Raw genomic sequence first — 23,512 nt, 5'->3', positions numbered from 1 at the left:
CTGCCTTAGCCTCCCGAGTAGCTGGGATTACAGGCACCAGCCACCACGCCCAGCTAATTTTTATATTTTTAGTAGAGACGGTTTCGCCATGTTGGCCAGGCTGGTCTAGAACTCCTGACCTGTTATCCACCCGCCTCGGCCTCCCAAAGTCCTTGGATTACAGGTGTGAGCCAATGCACCCAGCCTTGTTTTTGAGTTTTAAGTAAAAAACAATGACTTGATTCAAATAACATGTTAAGTAAATGTAATAATATGCGAACAGTACTATAAGGTTGATATTCCGATGCCAGAAGTTTGGGAAGCCCTGTCTTAAACAAGAATGCAGTATGCAGATTCCCTTCATAAGATAGCATAGTAGCTTTTGCCCTTTCTAGTAGGGGCAGGACAGACTAATGCAATGTTCTGTGGCCCTCAGGAAAAAAAATTATGTTTGCAGGACTGGTTTATTGGAAAGTGAGACTTAAGCATTCGAGGCAACTTTAGATGGGTGCTATCATGCTTAGCCCTTGTCTCTCGGCCTTTGTCTCTCATTAGATGAGTTTAAATCATTTATGAAGCGCCTCCCCAGCAACCACTTCCTGACCATTGGGAGCATCCATCAGCACTGGGGCAATGACTGGGACCTGCAGAACCGCTACAAGCTCCTGCAGAGTGCCACAGAGGCACAGAGACAAAAGATCCAACGCACTGCCCGCAAGCTTTTCGGCCTCAGTGTACGCTGTCGCCACAATCCCAACCACCAGCTGCCTAGAGAGAGGTAAGTGCTGCCACCACCTCCACCTCTGCAGGCACCTACCTGGCGTGAGCTACATTATCCTGCTGCAGAGTGAAATGCAATGCAGATGGTGCATTTGCAGGGTGGCAAGCAGGACCCTGCATGGTCCAGACTAACAATTTTCTGGGTCGCCTCTGGGTCCTCACCTACTGGCTCCACATTGTTTCAGATTCCACATTGTTTCCGGAATGTACCGTGAATTTTCAGCGTCTGTGTTCTGTCTGATTCACCTGACTGAAGAGGGGAATTACCACTAGCCCTGATAGCTATATGGCATTATCCTGTTTAAAATATATTTTCTATTTAATTTTAAAATTATTGAGCAAAGCCGATTTTAGCATCCCCGTCTTAATGGTGAAGAAACTGGATTAACTAATTAATCATTCACCACCTTATTTATGAGGTCCTTTGAGCAGAGCCTGGAGTGAGTGACACAAATAAGGTACCTGTAGAACAAAATGTCAGGAGACACTCACTTGCAGGGTCACTGAGTGCAGGGTCCTCACCTGAGAGAATGTCACCTTCAGTGCCTGGCTACCTTGCTTTCCCCCCTAGCCCCAGCCCTGTCCTGGATATACCGGGTATTTTGCTAGATGGTGGCAAATACAAAGATTGACAAGACAAGGCCCATGCCTCCACAGAATTAGGGTTTATTACTCTCTTAGGGGCACACAAGGAAGGAGCCAGGATTTGAATCCAGGTTTTGCAGACTCTATTCTTCCAGAGCATTTCTGATCTACAGCTGTAGTTCCTACTGTAGAGGTGCCTCCAGGGTTTCTAAAAGGGCATCACAGGACAGCAAAAAGGGTAGGTTGGGGCTCTCCCTCCACCCTGCTTCAGACAGAGCAGCTCTGCTCTTATTTGTTGCATATTTGGGGGTTCTACCTTCAATTTAGTTCTAAGAGAAAAGATCCACTCTTAAAAGAGTAAGTCCATTCACATTCACCTAGCACACTCTGTGTCAATCACATATTTATATATATGATTGTTACCCTGTTGTACAAATCCGGAAATGGAAACTGAGAGAGGTCAAGTAATTTGTCCAAAGCTACAATATAAATCAGTGGTTCTCACTTGGGGATGATGTTTTCCCCAGGGGACATTTGAAACTATCTCAAGACAATTTTGATTATCATAATAGGGGTTAGGGGTATTCGTGCACAGGCAGTTCTCACAACAAAGAAATATCTGACTTCAAAACTTACTGGTGCTCATGCTTAGCAATTCTGATGTAAGAGAGACAAGATACCACTTATTTTAGGTTGATGCAAAAGTCATCGTGGTTTTTGCCATTATTTTTTAAGTTTTACCATTAATTTTAAGTAACGGCAAAAGCCGCGATGATTTTTGAACTAACCTAAATAAATCTATAAATCAAAATCTTGTCCTCCTAGCCAGGCTGTTCTACTAGCACTCAACATTTAACAACAATGGCCGTCTTCTACAGCAGTTCATCCACCTAATTACCCCATGGGGCGCACCCTTTCTTCTCTTGTTTTTCTTGAGTCAGAGCTAATGCTGTTGTTCCCTCCATGAAGTCTTTCTGGACTGTACTAGCCAATATAGAAGGCTTCTTATTCTAGATTCCTACTAATCTAAAATCCTTTCCTTGGTCAGCATGTTTCTGTCTCTTTCCCGCCTTATGAAACCTCCTCCTTGTACAGACATTCATGCTCATCTCTGTTTTCCCAATTCCCTCCAAATTTGAGGCCACTGCTTTGCATCTAGCTTGCGATAATTATATTATTTTGCGGATCAAATAGAATTTCTTTTGCTAGTTTCTTGTTGCAATGCTGCTGAAGCAGGGATTAGAAAAGGTCACAAACTTGCTTTCTTGTCAAGCACAACAGATGCTCAGGCTGCTACCACGAACAAGTCTCTGAAGAAGCTTCCTTTTAGATCCATCACACATCTGCCATGAGACCCGCATTGAGCATGGTGGGAAATTCAGAAATGCACACAGGGAACAGTGCTGTGGAAGATGTCTTGTAGAGCAGGAGTGGGGAGGGGTTCTTTTGTCAATCAGACCCCATATGTATTAGTTTATGACAGTTGCCATAACTAAGTACCATGGATTCAGCTGCTTAAACAATAGAAATTTATTTTCTCATGGTTCTGGAGGCCAGAAGTCCAAGATCAAGGTGTCAGCAGGCTTGGTTTCTTCTGAGGCCCCTTTTTCTGGCTTGTGGATGGTTGTCTTTTTCTCCCTAGGTTTCCATGTGTGCATCTGTGTCCTAATATCCTCTCTCTCTCACTCTCTCTTTTTTTTTTTTTTTTTTTTTTTTTTTTTTTTTGAGATGGAGTCTCGCTTTTTCACCCAGGCTGGAGTGCAGTATAGCGATCTTGGCTCACTGCAACCTCCACCTCCCAGGTTCAAGCGATTCTCCTGCTCAGCCTCCCCTTCTGAGTAGCTGGGATTACAGCCATGCACCCCCACACCCAGCTAATTTTTGTATTTTTAGTAGAGATGGAGTTTTGCCATATGGGCCAGGGTGGTCTCAAACTCTTGGCCTCAGGTGATCCACCCACCTCAGCCTCCCAAAGTGCTGGGAATGTATGTATGAGCCACCATGCCACCTCTCTTAAGAGGATACTGTCATATTGGATTAGAACTGACCTAAATGGCCTCATGTTAACTTAATTACCACTTTAAAGACCCTGTCTCCAAACACAGTCACAGTTTGAGGTCCTGGGGGCTAGGACTTTAACTGTAAGTTTGGAGGGGTATGTAATTCAGCCCAGAATATTATAGGAGGTAGCTTTTGATCAGATCTTAAGTGAAGAAGCTGTGCATCCCAAGGAGCAATGAAGCTCGATGCAAATCTGGTTGAGGAGGGCAACGTTTCACCATTATGAGAATAAGATCCAAAGGTCCAAAGACGTTGGGCAGGCATATTTATTAAAGGTGAGTGAAATCTCCAGAGCACCAAGCATCATCATATATGCTAAGTTCAGGGAAGACTCGAGAGGATTTTAGAAGGAGCGTAGCTGGATAGGCATTACAAGGGAAGAAGGAGGGACAAAGCTGGTAATAGGAGTAACACTGGGAAAAGTCAAGGAGTCTGGATTTATGTTCCACCATTAGTAAGCTGTGTGTCCTTGGACAAGTCACTTCATCATGCTCACTGCAGGTGTCTGCATCTTTGAATAAGTCTCTGCTCTCCTTTTGCAAGTTGTCAGGTATAGATAGCTAAAAATGTTCTATCATCACTGGGTTCTCCAAAGAAAGAGCTCACAGTGTTGCCCTCTCTCTTCCTAAGGAGGAGAAAACCTGCCCTAATCATAATATTCTTCTCACCTGGAGAGGACGTCTGGCGTTCCACCATTGGCGGGTAACTCAATTATATTAATTTGAGGAGTTTTGAATGCTTGGTACCGAGGGGTGGGAGCACACAGACTCTAGGCTCTGTGGCCTATTCCTCTGAAGCCTTCCCAGGAGAGATGAACTTCCTTGGCCTGGCTGTGGGCTGCTTCCTGACATCTGAATCTGAGGCTTTAATGAGCATTTCTCACACTGCAGGGCACCTCTCTGGCACAGAGCAGTGTCAGGTAGAGGTGCTAACACTGGGAACCTTGGGCCACCTCTAGCTGAGCAAGCTAGTATTTGCAAATGAACTGATTGCACGGTTTCAATGTGTCTGCTTGCTGAAGTCTGTGGAAGATGAGTGTGTTGAGCAGGTGCCATTACTGCAGCAGGTGCCACAGAGATGTTTACTTATCTCACAAACAGGTGGCATTGTTAAGGTGAGGTGGGAGAGGGAAAGAAGGAACAAGCACAGGGCCTTAGCCACACATGGACTGGTCCGAATCCTGGCTTCATCGCTTACCAGACACAGAATTTTATTTAAGGCCCTGCGCCTAATTTGTGAAAGGGGATAATAACACTTGCCTTCAGGTTAAGTATGATGATTAAGATTTTAAAATTTAAATAGCCTTGGTAAAGTGCCTGAATCAGTTAAAAGGAAGGGAGGAAGGGAGAGAGTAAGAGACAGAAGGGAAGGAGCTGTCACTTAGTATATGTATTCTAAAGGTCAGGCACTGTTCTTTAGCATCTTATATGAGATTAACTAATTTCCTCCTCACTATAGTCTTATGAAGTGATCCTGTTACCATTCCTATTTTACAGATAAAGGAACTGAGGCACAGAAAGGTTAATAATGTACACAAGGTCAATAAATGTTAATTTATTGTTACTTCAAAGAAATGTTAAGATTTAGATTTAGTGAGAGGTCAATTATAGCTAATTAAAACTTGGCTTCAGTACTTGCTAGAAACTTAATATTGGCTGGAAGACAAAAGGGATATTTTGGCTATCTATTAGTGTAAAACAATTCACCCCAAAATTTAGTGGCTCAAAACAACACTATGTTATTATCTATTATGCATCTGTATGTTGACTTGGTACAGCTGAGGGTATCTCTAGTTGGCTGGGGCTCTTGTCATCTGGGGGCTTGACTGGGCGGCATCTCTGCAATGACACACTCTCAGAGCCAGTTGATGCTGACTGTCAGCTGGGGGCTCAGCTGGGGCTGTCGCTGGAGTACCCACACAGGACCTCTCCATGGGGACTGGACTTCTTGCAGCATGGCAGCTGGGCTCAGAGAGGGAGTGTTCTGAGACCAAATGGAAGCTGTAAGACTTATTCAAAACTTAGCCTTGGAAGTCAGAGAGCATTATTTCCACCACATTCTGTTGGCCAAAAGCCTAACCTAACTTCAAGGGTGTGAGTATTGGGAGGTGCTATTCATTATGGGGGCGGGGGACATATATTTTGGAGATGAGGTACAATAGAAATTGAGTAGAATTGGAGCTAGAGGTGAGTATCAGATATAGGGAACATAAGATTAATAATACTAACAGCAATAATGAAGCAATAGCAGCTACTTACTGAGCAGCTATTATAACAAGCAATAGAGTTGGCTATGTGTAAAGATTCTGAAGTTAGACTGCCTTGGTTGAAATTCCAACTTTGTCACCTGGTTACATTGTAAGTCTGGAGGAAGTTACTGAAACCTTGGAGCCTCAATTTTCTTGTCTGTGAAATGGAGCTAATTATAGTGCCTACATCATAAGGTTGTTTTCAGGATTAAATGCTTTAACCTACATAAATTGCTTAGGACCCTGAGTAACACATGGATAGCACTCAATACATGTTAGGTATTGTTCTTATTTTTTTTTCCCCAAGCACTGGTATTTGGCATATACATTTCTTAGCACTCAGTAATTAGTTACCCAATGAAATTGAGCTTTGGTGACATATATTTTTTATCTAATACTCATGCCATCTCTGTGAAGTAGATGCTCTTGGATCATTTATGGGTTGGGGAACTGATAAGGCAGATGTGATTAATTTATCCAAGGTCACATGGGCAGGTAAGGAGCAGATGAGATTTATTTTGCTGACTTTACTGTTGGACTTGATGGTCAAGATCACTGTGCAGAGCAGCAAGAGCCCATGTTGTCTAAGCAGTGTGCAGTGGCAGATAGGTGACTGTATTCGGTTTGGGGTGCCCTGGTTTTGCGTGTGGTAAAGCCAAAGGCAGGGTTTGCTCATCAAGGTTGAGGGTAGTAGACCAGCATTGAAATATATAGACTCTAGTGTGCTGAGATGCAGGAAATGGCTCTGAACATGGAGCCCTGAATTAACTCTCAAGCCCAAGCAGAAACCCAGAAAGACATATTCCCTGTAGGTAACCAGAAGAGGCCGGGTTCAGTGCAGTCCAACTCAGCATACATTTCCTGAAAGCTTACTGTATGCCAGGCTTTGGAAGCATGAACATAAGTAAGATTCATCCCACCCCAAGTCCCAGTGCTTGTTGAGAGGACAGCAGCAAGAGAATTCCAGACCACACCTGTTGATGGGGACCAGAGTAGGTCGACCAGATATTTATTGGGTAATCATTATGTATTAGGTTCTGTTTGAGGATCTGGGGATACTGTGATAGATTTCTGTTAGCCTGCAGGAGAGTTGGCCCTAGAGTCAGACTGCAGCTGGACATATCAAGAAAAGGCAGGGATCCATAGTAAGATTCCTGTGGCTTGTCTTGCCACCAGGAGATCCTTATACTGTGCAGTTAAAAAGGGAAAGGTGGGCTTTAGGTTTGGTCTCAGCCATTACTGGACACTGAGACTTTTTAAGCGTTGGCTTTATCACCTAAAAAATGGGTATAATTTTTTCTGATTGCCTACCTCAGAGGGTCACTATGGAGCTCACCAGGGGTAGTGTATAAATTTGTGAACTCTGAATGCTGTAGCTATGCAATTGGGGTGAAGTTGAAGCCAAACACGTCAGGAAGGGAATGGGAATGGGACTGAGTTCAGGTTCATGGCAACATTTAATAGTTAACACTTCTAAAGCATTTACCATGCACCAGCCACTGTCTTACGGCTTTCATCTTATTTAATCACTGTAACAACCCTATGAGGTAGCACTAATTTATCCCACTTTATGAATAGAGAAATTAAGGCAAAGAAATGTTAAATGACTTGCTGATTATTAAATAGCAGGTAGAAGACAGGATTCAAGCCCACCAGAATCCCTTCTTGTTACTCCTCTGCTATTCTACCAATCGCCGAGGCAAGATGATCCAAGGTGTTTAAATGACCTGCCAAGACTAAAAACTGCTTTGCATAGTGGTGGAAATTGCCTGTCATGGCAAAAGGGAGATGAAGGAAGGAAGGAAGGGAGGGATGCAGGAGAGAAAAGGAAGAAAAAAAAAAGAAGAGAGAGGGGAAATAAGGTAGAAAGGAAGGGAGGGAGGAAGAAAAGAAGCACAAAGTCATCTTGGGCAATACTGAATTTAGCCGGTTCCTGTGCAATTACATGAATGTTTACTAACCACCTTATCTTCCAATCTTGTGTCAGCCACTGGAAGGCATTTAAAGATACAAGCAACTGTGCCTTGGTCCTCCAACCATCATTATCTAGCCTCTAGGTATGTGAAAATGCATTGTTTTGTGAAGCCAGAGACCTGAGTTCAAGTCCTGTTCTGCCCTGTGTGGGCTGGACTAAACCTATGACCTGAGTTCAAGTCCTGTTCTGCCCTGTGTGGGCTGGACTAAACCTATAACTGATACTCTGGAGAGCACTGGGTAGAGAAATCGTGACTTGCAGAGGTGGAATGAAGGTTGAGTAGTGAACAATTGTACCTCACCTTAAACTAGAGCAGTTCTTTAGCGGTTTTCTTTATGGAAATTCTGAATTAAAATTCATTCGTGAACATAAGGTGATTTTTCTTTCTTTCTTTTTGCTAAAACAAAAACAAGACTCAATTATCTATGAGGTCCTTCCCAACTCTAAGAGACATAACATTTATAGAGAATGAGAGTAATAGTTCAATTCAAGAATATTGGGAGAAGGTCATTAATTGAATCTTTGAGCAGCATTGCTTTCAGATGATGCTAATTAGTCAATTTTAATGAGTAGCTTATAGTTCAAACTAAAATCTTCTTTTGCCTGAAATTACAATGGCCTTTTAACTAAGTCTCCCAGAGTCTACTCTAGTCACTTTCCAATCTATGTTCCATGGCAGTCAGAATTATTACTTAAGAAGCAAATTCAATCTTGTCACATCCCTGTTTAAAACTTTTTGGTTACTACTTACTGCTTTTAGGAGAAAGAACGAAAATCCTGAGGTGGCCGATAGATCGGCCATGAACTGGTTCCCACCTACCCCTTGGCTCGGTTCCACACCATTTCTTGACTCTCTCAGTGACAGGACGGTTCTGCTAATTTTCTTTGAGTTAACTAAATGCCTAATTCGACCCCCTCCCCATAGCCCTTCATTTCAAACGCTTCACGTGGGCTGTTCCTTCTGCTTGAATGTGCTTCCTTTTTTTTCTTTTGTTCTTCACTATGGTAGCTTCTACCTGCCCTTCAGATCTCAGGCTCAAAGATTCCTTCCTCAAGAACATGGTTCCTGCATTGAAAGGCTGTTTCAGGACTTATTTTATATGTTTCCTTATCATTCTAATTTTCTAATTGAACCCAAGTTCCAGTTTACCATCCAATTTACCAGTATATCTTTTTTCTTTTTTCTTTTTTTTTTTTGGTTTTGTTTTTGAGACAGAGTCTTGCCTTGTCACCCAGGCTGAAGTGCAGTGGTATGATCATAGCTCACTGTAGTTTCAAACTCCTGAGCTTAAGTGATCCTTCAGCCTCAGCCTCCCAAGAATCTGGAACTACAGGTGTGCACCACCATACCTGGCTGGCTTGTCTAATTTTTCATATAGCTGGAGCCTCAGTTTATGTTGCCCATACTGGTCTCAAACTTCTGGACTCAAGCGATAATCCCTCCTTGGCCTCTCAAAGTGCTAGGATTACAGACCTGAGCCACTGCACCTGACTCCCATTTTCCCTTTTTAAATCTATTTATTAATGCCTATCTCTCCCGTGAGACTATCAGCTCACTCATACATCTTTTTCTATATGCTTCGTAACTTTGTTCTTATAGCTTCCTACCACACGACCTGTCACACAGTAGCCATTCAAAAACCTTTGTTCAATGAATGGACACATAGATTATTTGCTTCTCTGAATGTGCCACAAAGGCATGTTGACATAATTTTCTGCAAATTGAGTTCCATGTTCATATATAAAGTGTATGTACTTTCTACATATGTTGAATATATTTAGATTATCTTCCTCATTCACAAATGAATAAACTAAGATCAAAGGGAGGTAAGTGAGTTTTCCAGGGTCACTCAGGGAATTTGTGAACAGATCATGACTAAAATTCAGGCCAGTAGACTGACAGTCCATTGTGGTAAAATCAAAACTGCAAATGGTGATCGTCTTCAACTGACCTGAATCCAAATCCTAAAGTTATTTCTTGTTATGTCTATTACTTTGGAAAAACAGATACTATTCAATTCAATGAAATGAAGTAAAATTAAGTAAAAATCTTAAGCATCAAGTAGGTGCTTAAGGTCAGTGTGATTTGATATTTCTTCCTTACATCTGGCTATCACCTGGTTATTTTTAAAGATTAGAGTATTGTGAGGCAAATAAGATCCATGGAAGCTTAACTTGAGGGCAGGCAGTAGAACTATTAGCATTTTCTGATGATGCTTGGTCTTTGATTTATTTTTGCTTCTCAAATTCACGTGGCCTTGACCCAGCAGTCCGAGCCTTAGCCAAGCACAATGTAATTATCCATTGTTGAGATGAAAATCTCATGGGGGCATCAACTTCAGGCTCAGATGCTGGGGCCGTAGCTTCTGAACCCATGTCAGCTTTTAACATATTTCCTTCTCCATACAGTGTTTAATTGGTGTCTATAGAAAGACTCTGGCTACCAAGATAATCGTTATCTCTATTCTGACGACCCTCAATATTCACACTGATTTTGATTCTTCTCTGTGAACCCTGTACTTACTTGCCTCTGGATTTCATCTCCATAGACTCCTGCAGTGGGGCAGAGGGATATGGCTTCTTATATTTTATTGAACTCAAGTCAGTTTCAGTTTATTAGACTGACAGTCCCGGCTCTGTCATTTATTAGATGTGTGACCTCCAAAAGTCTCCAAACCTGAGCCCTCTGTTTCCCCATCTGTATGATTAGGATAATAAGAATAGCTACCCCACGGAGTTGATGTCCTAGTCAATTTATATGATATATGTAAAAATTCTTCATAACTTGTAAAGAAATATACAGATATAATATTAATATATTCAAGGCTGGGCATGGTGGCTCATGCCTATAATCCCAGCAGTTTTGGAGGCTGATGCTAGTAGATCACTTGAGGCCAGGAGTTCAAGACCAGTCTAGCCAACATGGAGAAGCCCTGTCTCTACTAAACAATACAAAAATTAGCCTAGCATGGTGGTGCACACCTGTAATCCCAACTACTCAGGAGGCTGAGGCATGAGAATTGCTTGAGCCTGGGAGGCGGAGGTTGCAGTGAGCCATGATCACACTACTGCACTCAAGTCTGGGCAATAGAGCAAGACTCTGTCTCAAAATAATAACAATAATAATATTTTCAAGAGCACAGCAGTAGTAGACCCTAGATATCTGATGACAACACTTTCTATTTCCAAGAAGCGGATGTTTCTGTTGCGTAAAATAAAGCATGAGCCTAACAAACAAAATGTAATCAAGAGAAACAAAAGAACTTAAGAACCTTAGGACTTCAGACTCTCTAGTCTGACAAACCGAAGTGTGTGACTATCATTTACTATTGATAGTACTTAGCATAGCATTAAGGCATTCAAACTTCAATTTTCTACATAGCATGATGGAGAGAAAAATAGTAGCCAGCCTTGGAAAGCCAATAATAGAATACAGATGCCAGGGTTAGCACATAGTAAAATGACAAAGCATGAGGCTCTTCATTGGACAGAATTGGAGACCAATAGTTTGTTGGTTAATTGAAAAAGTGAAGTTAAACTAGGAAATCCTAAAATGTATACATGCTATACATATATGAACCATTTTATTTTAACTTAAAAACATATAAATGCAAATTTCTTGGTCAGCCTTGTGAAGTAAAGCCAAAATCTTGTTTGAGGGTGGTGGCATATTTTATTTAACATTCTACCAGTGTTCCTGCATAAACCATACCATAATTGCATAACATTTCAAACTTCGGTCTATTCAAATTGGAGCAACAGTTTAGACTCTTAAAAAACAGCTTAAATGTTTGTGGATTTTTTGTTATTTCACCTTTATTTAAATCGATGGTCATTTTTGTCAATAACTCATCTTTATAGAATTTCCCACTGAATTCAAATTAGTTTCCACAGAAAAAAGCAATTCACATTTCATTGATTTATTTTAGTTTTAATTTACTTATTTTATAGGTTTTTAGCTATATTATAAGATATAATAATAGCAACTACAACAGGCATAAACAGGTCTGGGAATAAGTGAAACTGACTTTCAGGTTGTGTGCTTGTTACTTGGTGGAAATAGAAGCATGTGGAAGTGTAACCGACCAGACAAAAGTGTTCAGTGCACCATCAGCTTCGCACACCACATCTATCTGATGGGAGGAAGAGCCATTTTCCCAAAGTTATTTCATGGAAGTCAATTAGGAGAGCTTGTCCCACTTGACAGAGAAGCTCTGATTCCTAGTAACTTGCCACTCTTAGTGGAACAACTTGCTCAAGATCACCTATTACAGTAAGAAAAAAATGATGGTAATAATAGCTGACACACATGGAACATTTATTACGTACCAGACACAGTTGTTGATGCCTTACATATATTAATGTGTATAGTCCTTACAACAGCCCTATCAAAAAGGTTCTACTCTGCTTCCCATATTATAGACAGAGAGTTTGAGTAGCCAAGGGAAATGCTGCAAGAGAAGAGGAGTGTGAGAGAAATGCATTCCTGCTGGGGAGACTGGAAAAAAATACTTTCCTCTGTCTGAATTACTTTATTCATCCTTTAATTTTCAGATTCATCCCTGATTTCTTAGGAATATTTGGTCTGACTCAGTGGACCAGGTTGCACCATCCTATTAAATGCCTTTACTGCATCTTCTGTTTCATTTTTTCTAGCACTGGCCATATTTGCAATGTTGTGTTTAAGCCCAGACTTCCCCTACTTGACTGCAAATTCGGTGAAGGCAAATAACTTGTTTTCCTTGTGAACCAGTGTTTCCTCAGTGATGGGTAAAGTGCCTAGAACATCACAACACAGCCTTTGCTGCACTGAAGTGAGGGGCATTTCGCACGAGAGCCGAGGGATGATTATGCTTTGTACTTGCAGTGAAAAGAATGATTTTCCATTAAAGAAAACAGTACGTACCTATGAAGAATAGAGTGTGGGATTAATTTTATCCAGAAATGTCAAATCAGAAACCAGAAACAGGATATAAGTCAGGATTAAGTACCTGGGCTTTGGAACCAGAGGACTGAGGTTAAATCTTGGCAAGCAATGTGCTCAGTGTCCTCTGGCCCTGAGTGTCCTCATCTGTAAAATGAGGATGATATCTCCTCCACAGGGTTATTGAGAGGATCACCCAAGATACATATTCACTATTCCTACCATGTAGTAAGTGGTCAACAAATATTAGCACTTAGGGAAATTGTCCTTATTGTTATTGAATAAGTTTAGACCTTTATGTTGGGAAATTATGGAGGGATTGAATACCTAGTGGTAGAGTTTGTATCTTATCATTAAGGAGATGTGAAGCCAGCGGGAAAAATAATAGAAGGGATGCTGTGGTTTAGTAAATGTTCTCTGATAGCTATTAGAAAGATGAACCAGAGAATCAATGGGATCTCTCTTTTGGGTGTAAGAGGATTCAGTGTTTCTTCTCTGTGCTGACATGATCTGTGGATCAAAACACTGCTTTCCAAACTGGAATTGGCATCACAGTCACCCAGAGTACTTTCTGAACATACATTCCTGGGCCTTGTATCCAGGGTTTTTGATTCAGTAGAACTGAGGTGGGTCCTAAGTCCTGGGTGATACTGATGCCACTGGTCTAAGCGCTATACCAGACTTGGATTAAGTATCTCTTCACCGCCTTAAATATGGTCTCACCTCTTTCTATGTACTTGGTAGAAACTAAGCAAAAATGAGTTCCCCTAAGTGAATCTTACAGGCCTTTGAAAAGGAGGAAAATATGGAAGTGGTATCTGTGTTTGAATAAGTTTAGAAAATGTTGAATTTTTAAAAATGCTAAATAAAGAAGAGGTCAAGTTGGCATGTTTTTCAAATTTATTTGGCCATAGAATCTTTCTTTTTGAGGTTTTTCAAGCGATTGGGCTCCTCAAAACACAGCTTTGGAAAAAAAGTGGTTTACACCAGATTAAGAAGCAATGACCCAGATTATTTGGTGTGATACCACAGGCTGTCATATTCCCTTGTTGTCAGCAGAGATCGTCATCTTTCAGTAAGTCTTCTTTGAGTTGAGTTTCTAACACCTTCTGCTTAAGCAGATGCTAATGGCTTTGTCTCCCTATAGGTACCACCTCTGCTGAGAGGTGGCAAGGCTGCTAACCAGCAGCTGCAGAAGTAACAGCAGGAAGGTGCTCCATTTCTGGTATAATTAGGAAGTAAATTTACCCCATGTGGCTTAGGGACATTCCTAACCTTAAAAAGTAAACTATCACCAAGACAAATACCTTATGTATAGGTTACTTTAAAGTCTGCAAAGGGCTTTCACACTGATGATGTTATGTGATCGGAATAACCAGTGGGGGAGCTAGAGTGAGGATCAGTGGATCTCCCCGTTTACAGAGGAGAAAACTAAGACTCACAGAAATGAATGACTTGCCCAAGATTATAAAGTAGTACTCGTTATTCTGTTGCCATCCTACATAGGCATAGGCCTCTTTTCTTGTCATATAATATTTACATTAATATTTATACTGAATCTTCCTTTATTCATTCATTCATTTATTCATTTAACAAATATTTAGTGAATACTCACTAAGTGCCAGGCAGGATACAAGGGGAAGAGGGGTGAGCAAGACAATGAGTGCCCCTGCTCACAAAGAGCTTGAGATCTAGAAGATAGACTACCTAGAAGATAAAACTGGCCCAGAATTGGTTTTGCAACCATGTTTTACTTTAGAAACCTGAGGCTCAGGAAGGCTAAATGACCTAATATTATGAAATCATAAAATTTTGTACCTGAAAGAAACTTAAAAGATTGTCCAATCTATTCTTATCATTTTATTAAGGAGTAAAATGAAACAGAGTGATTTGTCCTGAATTACTATGTTAATTTTTATTTTGTAGCAAATTACCATAAATTAAGAGACTTCATGTACATTTATTACGTCATAGTTTCCAGGGGTCAGGAGTTTAGGTATGGTGTAGCTGGGTCTTCACTTTATGCTTCACAGGCTGAAATCAAGGTGTCACACAGACTTACCAGTGGGCTCTGGGGAAGAATCCAAGTCCAAGCTCCTTCAAGGTGTTGGCAGAATTTAGTTCCTTGTGGTTGTAGGACTGAGGTTATTTTGCCTAGAGGCCCTTCTCCAGGCCTTGCACAAGGTCCTCTTCATCTTCAAAAGAATAAAGGTGCATGGAGTCCCTCTCACACTTCAGACTTTCCTGAGTTCTGCCAAAGCGAGAGAAAACTCTCTGCTTCTAAAGGGACACATCTGATTGGATTAGGTCCACTAAGATAATCTTCCTCTGTAGGTCAACTCTGTTATGTAAAAGAACACAGTCACCAGAGTGCTATCTTATCACAGTCACAGGTCCTGGGGACTAGAGCCTGGAACCTTGGGGAGGAGGAAGGCATTTTTAGAACATTCCCTAGTACAGTAGCATAGTTTGGGAATAATAGAATGAAAAAGAGATAACCTGAGTTCTCTTTGGAGCTCATAAAATACAGTGTTATGAATATATATTTCTGTATAACAAATTGACCCAAATTTAGGCACTTAAAATACCAATTATTATATTATGCTCCCGATCTGTGGGTCAGGAATTCATGCTGGAAGTTGCTGGGCAATTATGTTCTATGTGGAGTTGATTGCAATCACTTGTTGGTGTTTAGCTGGCAGTGAAGCTGGCCTGGACGTCCCCAGAGGGCTTCCCTCACATGTCTGAAGCAGAGACGGCCAGAAGGCCGGCCTCAGCTGGGCAGTTCTTCCTTTCCAAGATCTTTCTGTGTAGTCCTACAGCAGAGTGGCCAGATTGCTTAAAATGGATCTCAGAGGTACAAAAGGGAGTTTTCCAAGAGATAGGAGGTGAAAGCTGCCAGTCTCTTCAGGCCTATACCTATAAACTGTGTGAATCACTTATTAAATTGGTCAAAGCCATGGTAGGATCTTCCCAGATTCAAGGGGAGAGTACATAAACCTGCTGTCTTTATGGGAGGAATAGCAAAGGATTTGTGGCTACCTGATACATAGAGTAGGTTTTTCATTTGTTCATTTTTTCCAGTGTAAAACATTAATTTTTTTGCAAGCACTTTATTTTTTGAAAATAAATTTTATTGTGTTTATTTGAGGTTTACAATATGCTGTTATGACATACATATGGACAGCAAAATCGTTACTATAGTGAAGCAGGATAGCATAGCTATCATCTCACCTAGTTTTTGTTAGAAGAGCAGCTAAAATCTATTTAACAACAATCCCCAATGCTGTATTAATTCTGTAAATGTGTTCATCCTACTTATTTGCTATTTTGTATCCTTTGACCTATATTTCTCCATTTCCTCTCCCCCTACAAGCACAGTAACCACTATTTCCATTATCTATTTCTCTACCTTTGTGTATTTGAGCTCTTTTTTTCTTTTCCTTCTGCATTTAAGTGAAATCATGCAATATTTTTATTTCTGTGTCTGGATTATTTCACTTAGAATAACGTTGTGTAGATCTATCTATGTTGTAACAAACAGTAGGATATTATTCTTTTCAAGCTGAATAATATTATATCGTATACATATAGTCAGCCTTCCATACCTGTGGATTCCACATCCATGAACGCAACCAACTATGGATAAAAAATTTTTGATAAAATAACAATGCAATAATAAAAATAATACAAATTTTAAAAATATAGCATTATAACCATGTCATGGTATTTACATTGCATTAGGTAATATAGGTAATCTATAAATGTTTTAAAGTATACAGGAAGACATGGGTAGGTTATGTGTTTAGGTTATGCAAATACTATCCCATAAAAGAGTCTTGGACATCATCAGATTTTGGTATTTTGGGGGGGGGCGTTGAGGAGCCAGTTCCCAGTAGATACAGAGAAACAACTGCATATCACATTTTCTTTATACATTTATTTGTTGATAGTTATTTAGGTTCTTCCCTTATCTTGGCTATTGTGAATAATATTGCAGTTAATATGGGAGTGCACATATCTTTATCTGTGCTGATTTCATCTCCTTTGGGAATATACCCAGAAGAGGGATTTCTGTGTTGTATGGTAGTTCTATTTTTAATTTCTTTAGGAACCTCTATATTATTTTCATAATGGCTGTACCAATCTACATTCCCACCAACAGTATACAAAGGTTTCCTTTTCTTCACACCCTCACCAACATTTGCTATCTCTTGTCTTTTTTATAATAGCCATCCTTATGGGAGCAAGGCGATATCATATAGTGGTTTTAATTTACACTTCTCTGATTATTAGTGCTGTTGAGTACCTTTTCATATTCCTGTTAGCCATTTTTATGTCTTCATTGGAGAAATGTCTGTTCAGGTCCTTTCTTCATTTTTTAAATTGGGTTATTTGTTTTTCTGCTATTGAGTTGTAAGAGTTCTTTATAAATTTTGATTATTAATCTCTTATCAAGTATGTGGTTTGCAAATACATTTTCCCAGTCTGTAGGTTGCCTTTTCAGTTTGTTAAATATTTCCTTTGCTGTGAAGAAGCTTTTTAGTTTACTATAGACTCATTTATATTTGTTTTTGTAGCCTGAGCTTTTGGTATGGTATCAAAAGAGGAACTTTCTACCTATGTTCTCTTCTAGGAGTTTTTTGGGTTTCAGGTCTTCCAATGAGACCTTTTATCCATTCTGAATTGATTTTTGTGTATGGTGTAAGATAAGGGTTCAATTTCATTATTCTGCATGTGGAAATCTGGTTTTCCCAGCACCATTTATTGAAGAGACTATCCTTTTCCCATAGTATCCTCTTGGTGCCCTTGTTGAAAATTAGTTCACCAGTTATGATTGGATTTATTTCTGGGCTCTCTATTCTGTTCCATTGGTCTATGCTTCTGTTTTTTTATGCCAGTTCTATATTGTTTTGATTACTATAATTCTGTAGTATAATTTTAAATCAGGAGGCATGATGCCTCCTACTTTGTTCTTCTTTCTCAGTATTGCTTTGGCTATGTGAGTTTTGATTTTTTGGGGATTGCTTTTTCTATTTCTGTGAAGATTGACATCGACATTTTTATAGGGATTATGTTAAATCATTATATTGCTTTGAATAGTGTGAATATGTTGATAATATTAATGTTCCCCATCCATGAACACAGTATCTTTTCATTTATTTGCATCTTCTTTAATTTCTTTAATGTTTTACAGTTTTCAGTGCACAAATCTTTAACTTCCTTGGTCAAATTTATTCCTAAGTATTTTTTTTTTTTTTGTAAATGAGATACTTTTTACATTTCTTTTTCAACTAAGTTATTTGTGTGTAGAAGTGCTACTAATTTTTGTATGTTGATTTTGTGTAATTCAACTTTACTTAATTGATTGATTAGTTCTAATAGATTTTTGTGGGGGAATCTTTGGGGTTTTCTGCATATAGAATTATGACACTTGCAAATAGAGTTTATTCTACTTCTTCCTTTCTGATTTGGATGCTTTTTTATTTCTTTTTCTTGTCTGGTTGCTCTTGCTAGTACTTCCAGTACTGTATTGACTAGAAGTGGTAAGAGTGGACATTCTTGCCTTGAATCGAATGTTAGTGGAAAAGCTTTCAGCTGTTTCCTGTTGATTATGATGTTAGCTGTGGGTTTTTCATAAATGCCCTTTATTATATTGAGAAGCTTTTACTCTATAGCTAAGTTTATGAGTTTTAATAGGAAAAGATTTTTAACTTTGTCAAATACTTTTTTCTGCATCAATTGTGGTAATCTTATGATTTTAATCTTATGATTTTAATCTTTTATTCTGTTAATGTGATATATGACACTTACTGATTTGTATATATTATACCAGCCTTGCGCTCCTGGGATAAATTCCACTTGGTTTAGATGTGTTGTTAAATTCAGCTTGCTAATATTTTATTGAGAATTTTTGCATCAATGTTCATTAAAGACATTGGTCTGCAGTTTTCTTTTTTTTTGCAGTGTCTTTGTCTGACTTAGGTATCAAGGTGATGCTGGCCTCATAACATGTGTTTGGAAGTATTCCCTCTAGCTCTAGTTTTTGGAAGAGTTTAAGAAGTATTGGTAACAAATATTTTTTGAATATTTGGTAGAATTGAGCCATGAAGTCACCTGGTCCTGGGCTTTTCCTTGGTGGAAGGTTTTTAAATACTACTTCACTTCAATCTCTTTGTTAACGGTCTGTTCAGGTTTTCTTTTTCTTCCTGATTCAACCTTCGTAGGTTGCATTTTCTAGGAATTTATCCATTTCCTCCAGGTTATCCAATTTGTTGGCATATAATTGTTCATAATAGTCCCTTATGTTCCTTTTTATTTCTGAGACATCTGTTGTAGTGTCTCCACTTTCATTTCTGATTTTATTTATTTGAGTTTCCTCTTTTTTTTTTAGTCTAGCTAGAGGTTTGCTGATTTTGCTTAGTTTTTCAATGAACCAACTCTTGGGTTTATTGATTTTTTTTCCATGACTTTTGTGTTCTCTATTTGATTTATTTCTGTTCTGATCGTCATTATTTCCTTCCTTCTGCTAAATTACAGTTTAGTTTCCTCTTCTTTTACTAACTCCTTACTTTATTTGAGATCTTTCTTCTTGTTTATTATTTATTGCTGTAAACTTCCCTCTGATAACTTCTTTTGATGCAACCTATATGTTTTCATATGTCATGTTTCTACTGTTATTTGTCTCAAGATATTTTTCAGTTTCCCTTTTGATTTCTTCGTTGACCCATTGATTGTTGAGGAGCATGTTCTTTTATTTCCACATACTAGGGAATATGTCAAGATTTCTCTTGTTACTGATTCTAGTTTCATACCATTGTGGTTGGAAATAATACTAGATATAATTGTAATATTATTGAATTTGCTAAAACTTGTTTTGAGGCCTAACATATGATCTATCCTGGAGAACGTACCATGTGCTCTAGAAATGAATGTATAGTCTGCTGATGTTGAATGAAATGTTTTGTATATGTCTGTTAGGTCCATTTGGTCTAAAGTGCAGTTTGTTTTCAGTATATTTTGGTTATTTTTCTGTCTACTTGATCTATTCATTGTTGAAAGCAGGGTATTGATGTCCTCTACTATTATTACATAGATATTTATTTATTCCTTCAGGTTCATTAATATTTATATATTTAAGTGCTCCAATGTTGGGTCCATATATATATTTATATTTGCTATGTCCTTTTGATGAACTGATGCTTTTATTGTTATACAATGATCATCTTTTTTTCTTGAAATACTTTTTTACTTGAAGTCTATTTTATCTAATGTAAGCATAGCAGCCTCTGTTATCTTTTGACTACTCTTTGCAAGAAATGTCTTCTTACATCCCTTCACTTTCAGCTGTGTGTCCTTTAAGCTAAAATGGGTCTCTTATAGGTAGCCCATAGTTGAATCTTTTCTTTCGTCAATCTACTCAGCCACTTTGTCTTTTGATTGGATATTTACAGTCCATGTCATTATTGATAGGGAAGAATTTACTCCTGATATTTGTTCATTATTTCCTGGTGGTTTAATAGATCCTTTTTTTTTCCTTTCTTCCTTGTTTACCTTTGTGGTGTGGTGATTTTCTGTAGCGCTAGTCTTTGGTTTCTCTTTCTCATTTATGTATCTCTGTAGTATTTTCTTTTTTCTTTGTAGTTACTATGAGGCTTACATCAAAGAGTTTATAGTTATAATAGACCATTTTAAGCTGATAACTTAAATTTGGTGGCATATACCTTTTACCTTTACCCTCCCCCCAATTATTTATATTTGATTTATTTCTTGATTTATATTTTATTTATTTGTTGCCACAATTTATATGTTTTATACTGTGCATTCCTTAAGAAATTACTGTAGCTACAGTCATTTTTGGTCATTTTAACTTTTAACTTTCATACTAGAGATTAGATAGATTTATATATCACTATTACAGTCATGGGATAGTCTGAATTTAATTATGAATTTACCTCTACCAGTGTGTTTTATGCTTTCATATATTTTCTTGGTAGTAATTATCATCCTTTCACTTTTAGTTGAAGTACTCCCCATTTTTTTTTAAAGATGGGAATGTTACTCTGTTGCCCTGGCTGAAGTGCAGTGGCATGATCATAACTCACTGTAGCCTCAAACTCCTGGGTTCCAGTGATCCTCCTACCTCAGCCTCCCAAGTAGGTAGGATGACAGGCACATACCACCATGCTTGGCTAATTGTAATTTTTTTATGATTATTTTAAAAACTTTTGTAGAGATAGGGTCTCACTATGTTGGCAAGGCTGCTCTTAAACTTGGTCTCAAGTGATCCTCCCCTCTCAGCCTCCACAGTCTTTGGGATTACAGATGTGAGGCACCATACCTGGCTCTAAACATTTTTTCTAAGGCTGATCTAGTGGCGATGAATTTCCTCAGCTTTTCTTTGTCTGGGAAATCCTTTATTTCCTTTTCATTTCTTTGCTAGGTGTAATATTCTTGATTGAAAGATTTTTTATTTTTTTCTTTCAGTGTTTGAACTGTATCATCCTATTATTTCCTGGCCTTTTAAAATCATTTCTATGATGTCATTGGTATTTTTATTATAATGTGCCTTGTGGAGGACTTCTTTGGGTTGAACCTTTTGGGAACCTGTGAGCTTCATGAATCTGGATGTTCATATCTCTTCCGAGACTTGGGAAATGTTTAACAATTATATCGTTAAATAAGCTCTCTATGCCTTTCTTCATCTCTTATTCCTCTTACACTCTCATCATGTAAGTATGTGCTTGCTTACTGGTGTCCCATAGTCCCACACACTTTATTCACTCTTTTTAATTTATTCAATTTTTAAATTCCCCCTTTACTGGGTTATTTTAAAAGACTTCTCTTCAAGTCCAGTATTTCTTTCTTTTACTTGATGTAGTCAGCTATTGAATATCTTAATTGTGTTTTTTAATTCATTCATCGAATTATTCAGCTTTAAGATTTCTCTTTGGTTCTTTTTAACGATATCTTTTTAATGATATCTTTTTGTTGAATTTCTCTCAGATCATGAAGTTTTATTAATTTTATTGAATTATCTGTTGACATTCCCTTGTATCTCAATGAGTTTTGCTTTTAAAGATCGTTGTCTTGAATTCCTTTTTAGGCAATTCACAATTTCCATTTTGGAGGACTTGTTATTGGATAATTGTTTTGTTCTTTTGGTTGTGTCATGCTTCCTTGTTTTTTCATGTTCCTTGTGTCCTCATGTTTATATCTGTGCATTTAGTGGACAATCACCATTTATAATTTTGTAGAGTAGCTCTCATAGAAAAAGACATTCCCCTGCAGGTGAATCCTATAGTGTCAGTTGGGTAAGGTACATTAATTCTGGTTCTGGGTGGGTGCACTGGTTGTAGCCATCATGCAACTTCTTCAGTTGTAATCAATGTCAGAAATTTCTGTGGATACCTTAATAGCCTAATCTACAAGACTTTGTGGCAGTGGTGGTGATAAGGTAGATTGTTAAGGTTATTGGCAACAAGGGCTTCAGGGATTCTGTTGTTCTCATTTTTTCCCACAGTGCGAAGACTCAGCTGAATTGAATTCCTTTTGGAGTTGGGTATAATATAGGTAACAGGCAGCCACGGTGGCGCTGTTTTCAAGGACACAGGTGCTTAGAGTGGCAATGGAACTGGGGTCCTATGATCAGTGTCTTGTTGAATATTGTGGCCCATGTGACATGGGTGCAGGTTTACTTTCTTAGCTTTCGCACCAAGCAGAGGATTGCGATTCCAAGGCACTTCAGTAGCTCAGGCCCAGATGGCAGGGATGTAACAGTGACTCTGATCCTGCATATTGGGACACAGCACTGGTATGCTGTAGAGAGGAAGGGGTGTTCCAGAGGCTCAGGCTCTGGGGAGCAGAATACAACTGCAATTTGGGTTGGAGAGCCAACAGGGCACAAAGACAACTTGGGCATCGGGAGAGGGGGTACTGCTTAGTGGTGACTCTGGACCCTGGAATGGTGGGACATAGCAGCTACCCAAATCAGTGAGGCTGGGTGCTGTAAAAGCAAGAACCAAGAATGGCAGGGCATGGCTATGGCTTGGGCTCTAGGGTTCAAATAGCAGTGCAATATTGGCTTTACTACGCATTGGACGTACGGCCCCTCAGTCGTGCATACTCCAGAGGGCTGGTCCAGATCCAGAGAAGTGGGGCGCTGCAGCAGTTTGACATAGTGGACAAGGTGATACAGATCAGCCATGGCTGTGCTTCCCTGGGGATCAGGTACCATGTGGACTCAAGCACCAGGGTTGTGGCTGTTCCCTGGGCCAAAGCTCCATTTACCTGAGACTAGTTGGTTCAGGGTCTAAGTGTGCAAGGCTGCTTTGCCAGCTTGGGCGTGGCTTTTCTGCTGGGCTGGAGCACCTGGTCTCCAAGGGAGAGAACACCACCAGGGCTTAGACACTGGGGTCATGGCTGCTTCCATGTGTCAAAGCTTCAGTTTCCTGGGGTCAAGGTACAGGTTGATTCAGGCATCCAGAAAGTGAGGCCTGTCTCCTGACTTGGGTGTGGCTTCTCTCCTGGGCCAGAGTACCTGGTCGTGGAGGGGCAGGGTGCCAAACTGCAGCTGTTCCCTGGCCAAAGCTTCATTTCCCTGGGGCTGGGGCAACAGACTGGTTTAGGCACTGAGGGGACACAGCTGCCTTACCTTCCCAGACATAGTTTCTCCACTGGGGCAGACTGCCTATTCCTCATGGGGCAGGGCACTGCCTGGGCTTGGGTGCCAGGGTCACAGCTGCTCCACTGAGCCTAGGCTGTGACCCCGGCATCTGAGCCCATGCAGTGCCCTGGGCTCGGGTGCCAGGAGCAGGGCACAGCAACAAATGAAATGGGGGAGATGGAGTGCCTCCCAGGCCGCTTGTTCCCCATGGGTAAGGAACTGCAGCAGCTTGGCTGGGGAATGGAGCACTGCTGTGTATGATCATAGTGCAATGATGTCAGTGCCTCAGGGATG

At 39.7% G+C, this 23,512-nt stretch overlaps 1 protein-coding gene across 1 annotated transcript in view; it reads left to right on the top strand.

Moving 5' to 3' along the window:
- Positions 1-23,512, top strand: part of LOC105487131 (BMP/retinoic acid inducible neural specific 1) — a 200,496-nt gene that overhangs the window by 163,653 nt on the left and 13,331 nt on the right. Inside the window, exon 7 of the mRNA XM_011750439.3 lies at positions 535-757. Within this exon, the coding sequence (XP_011748741.1) occupies positions 535-757 (223 nt within the window). The remainder of the gene's footprint in view (positions 1-534; positions 758-23,512) is intronic.

The sequence above is a fragment of the Macaca nemestrina genome, chromosome 14 (assembly GCF_043159975.1).
Source record: "Macaca nemestrina isolate mMacNem1 chromosome 14, mMacNem.hap1, whole genome shotgun sequence".
Classification (NCBI taxonomy): Eukaryota; Metazoa; Chordata; class Mammalia; order Primates; family Cercopithecidae; genus Macaca; species Macaca nemestrina.
This window is presented reverse-complemented; position numbering and strand designations above follow the sequence as displayed.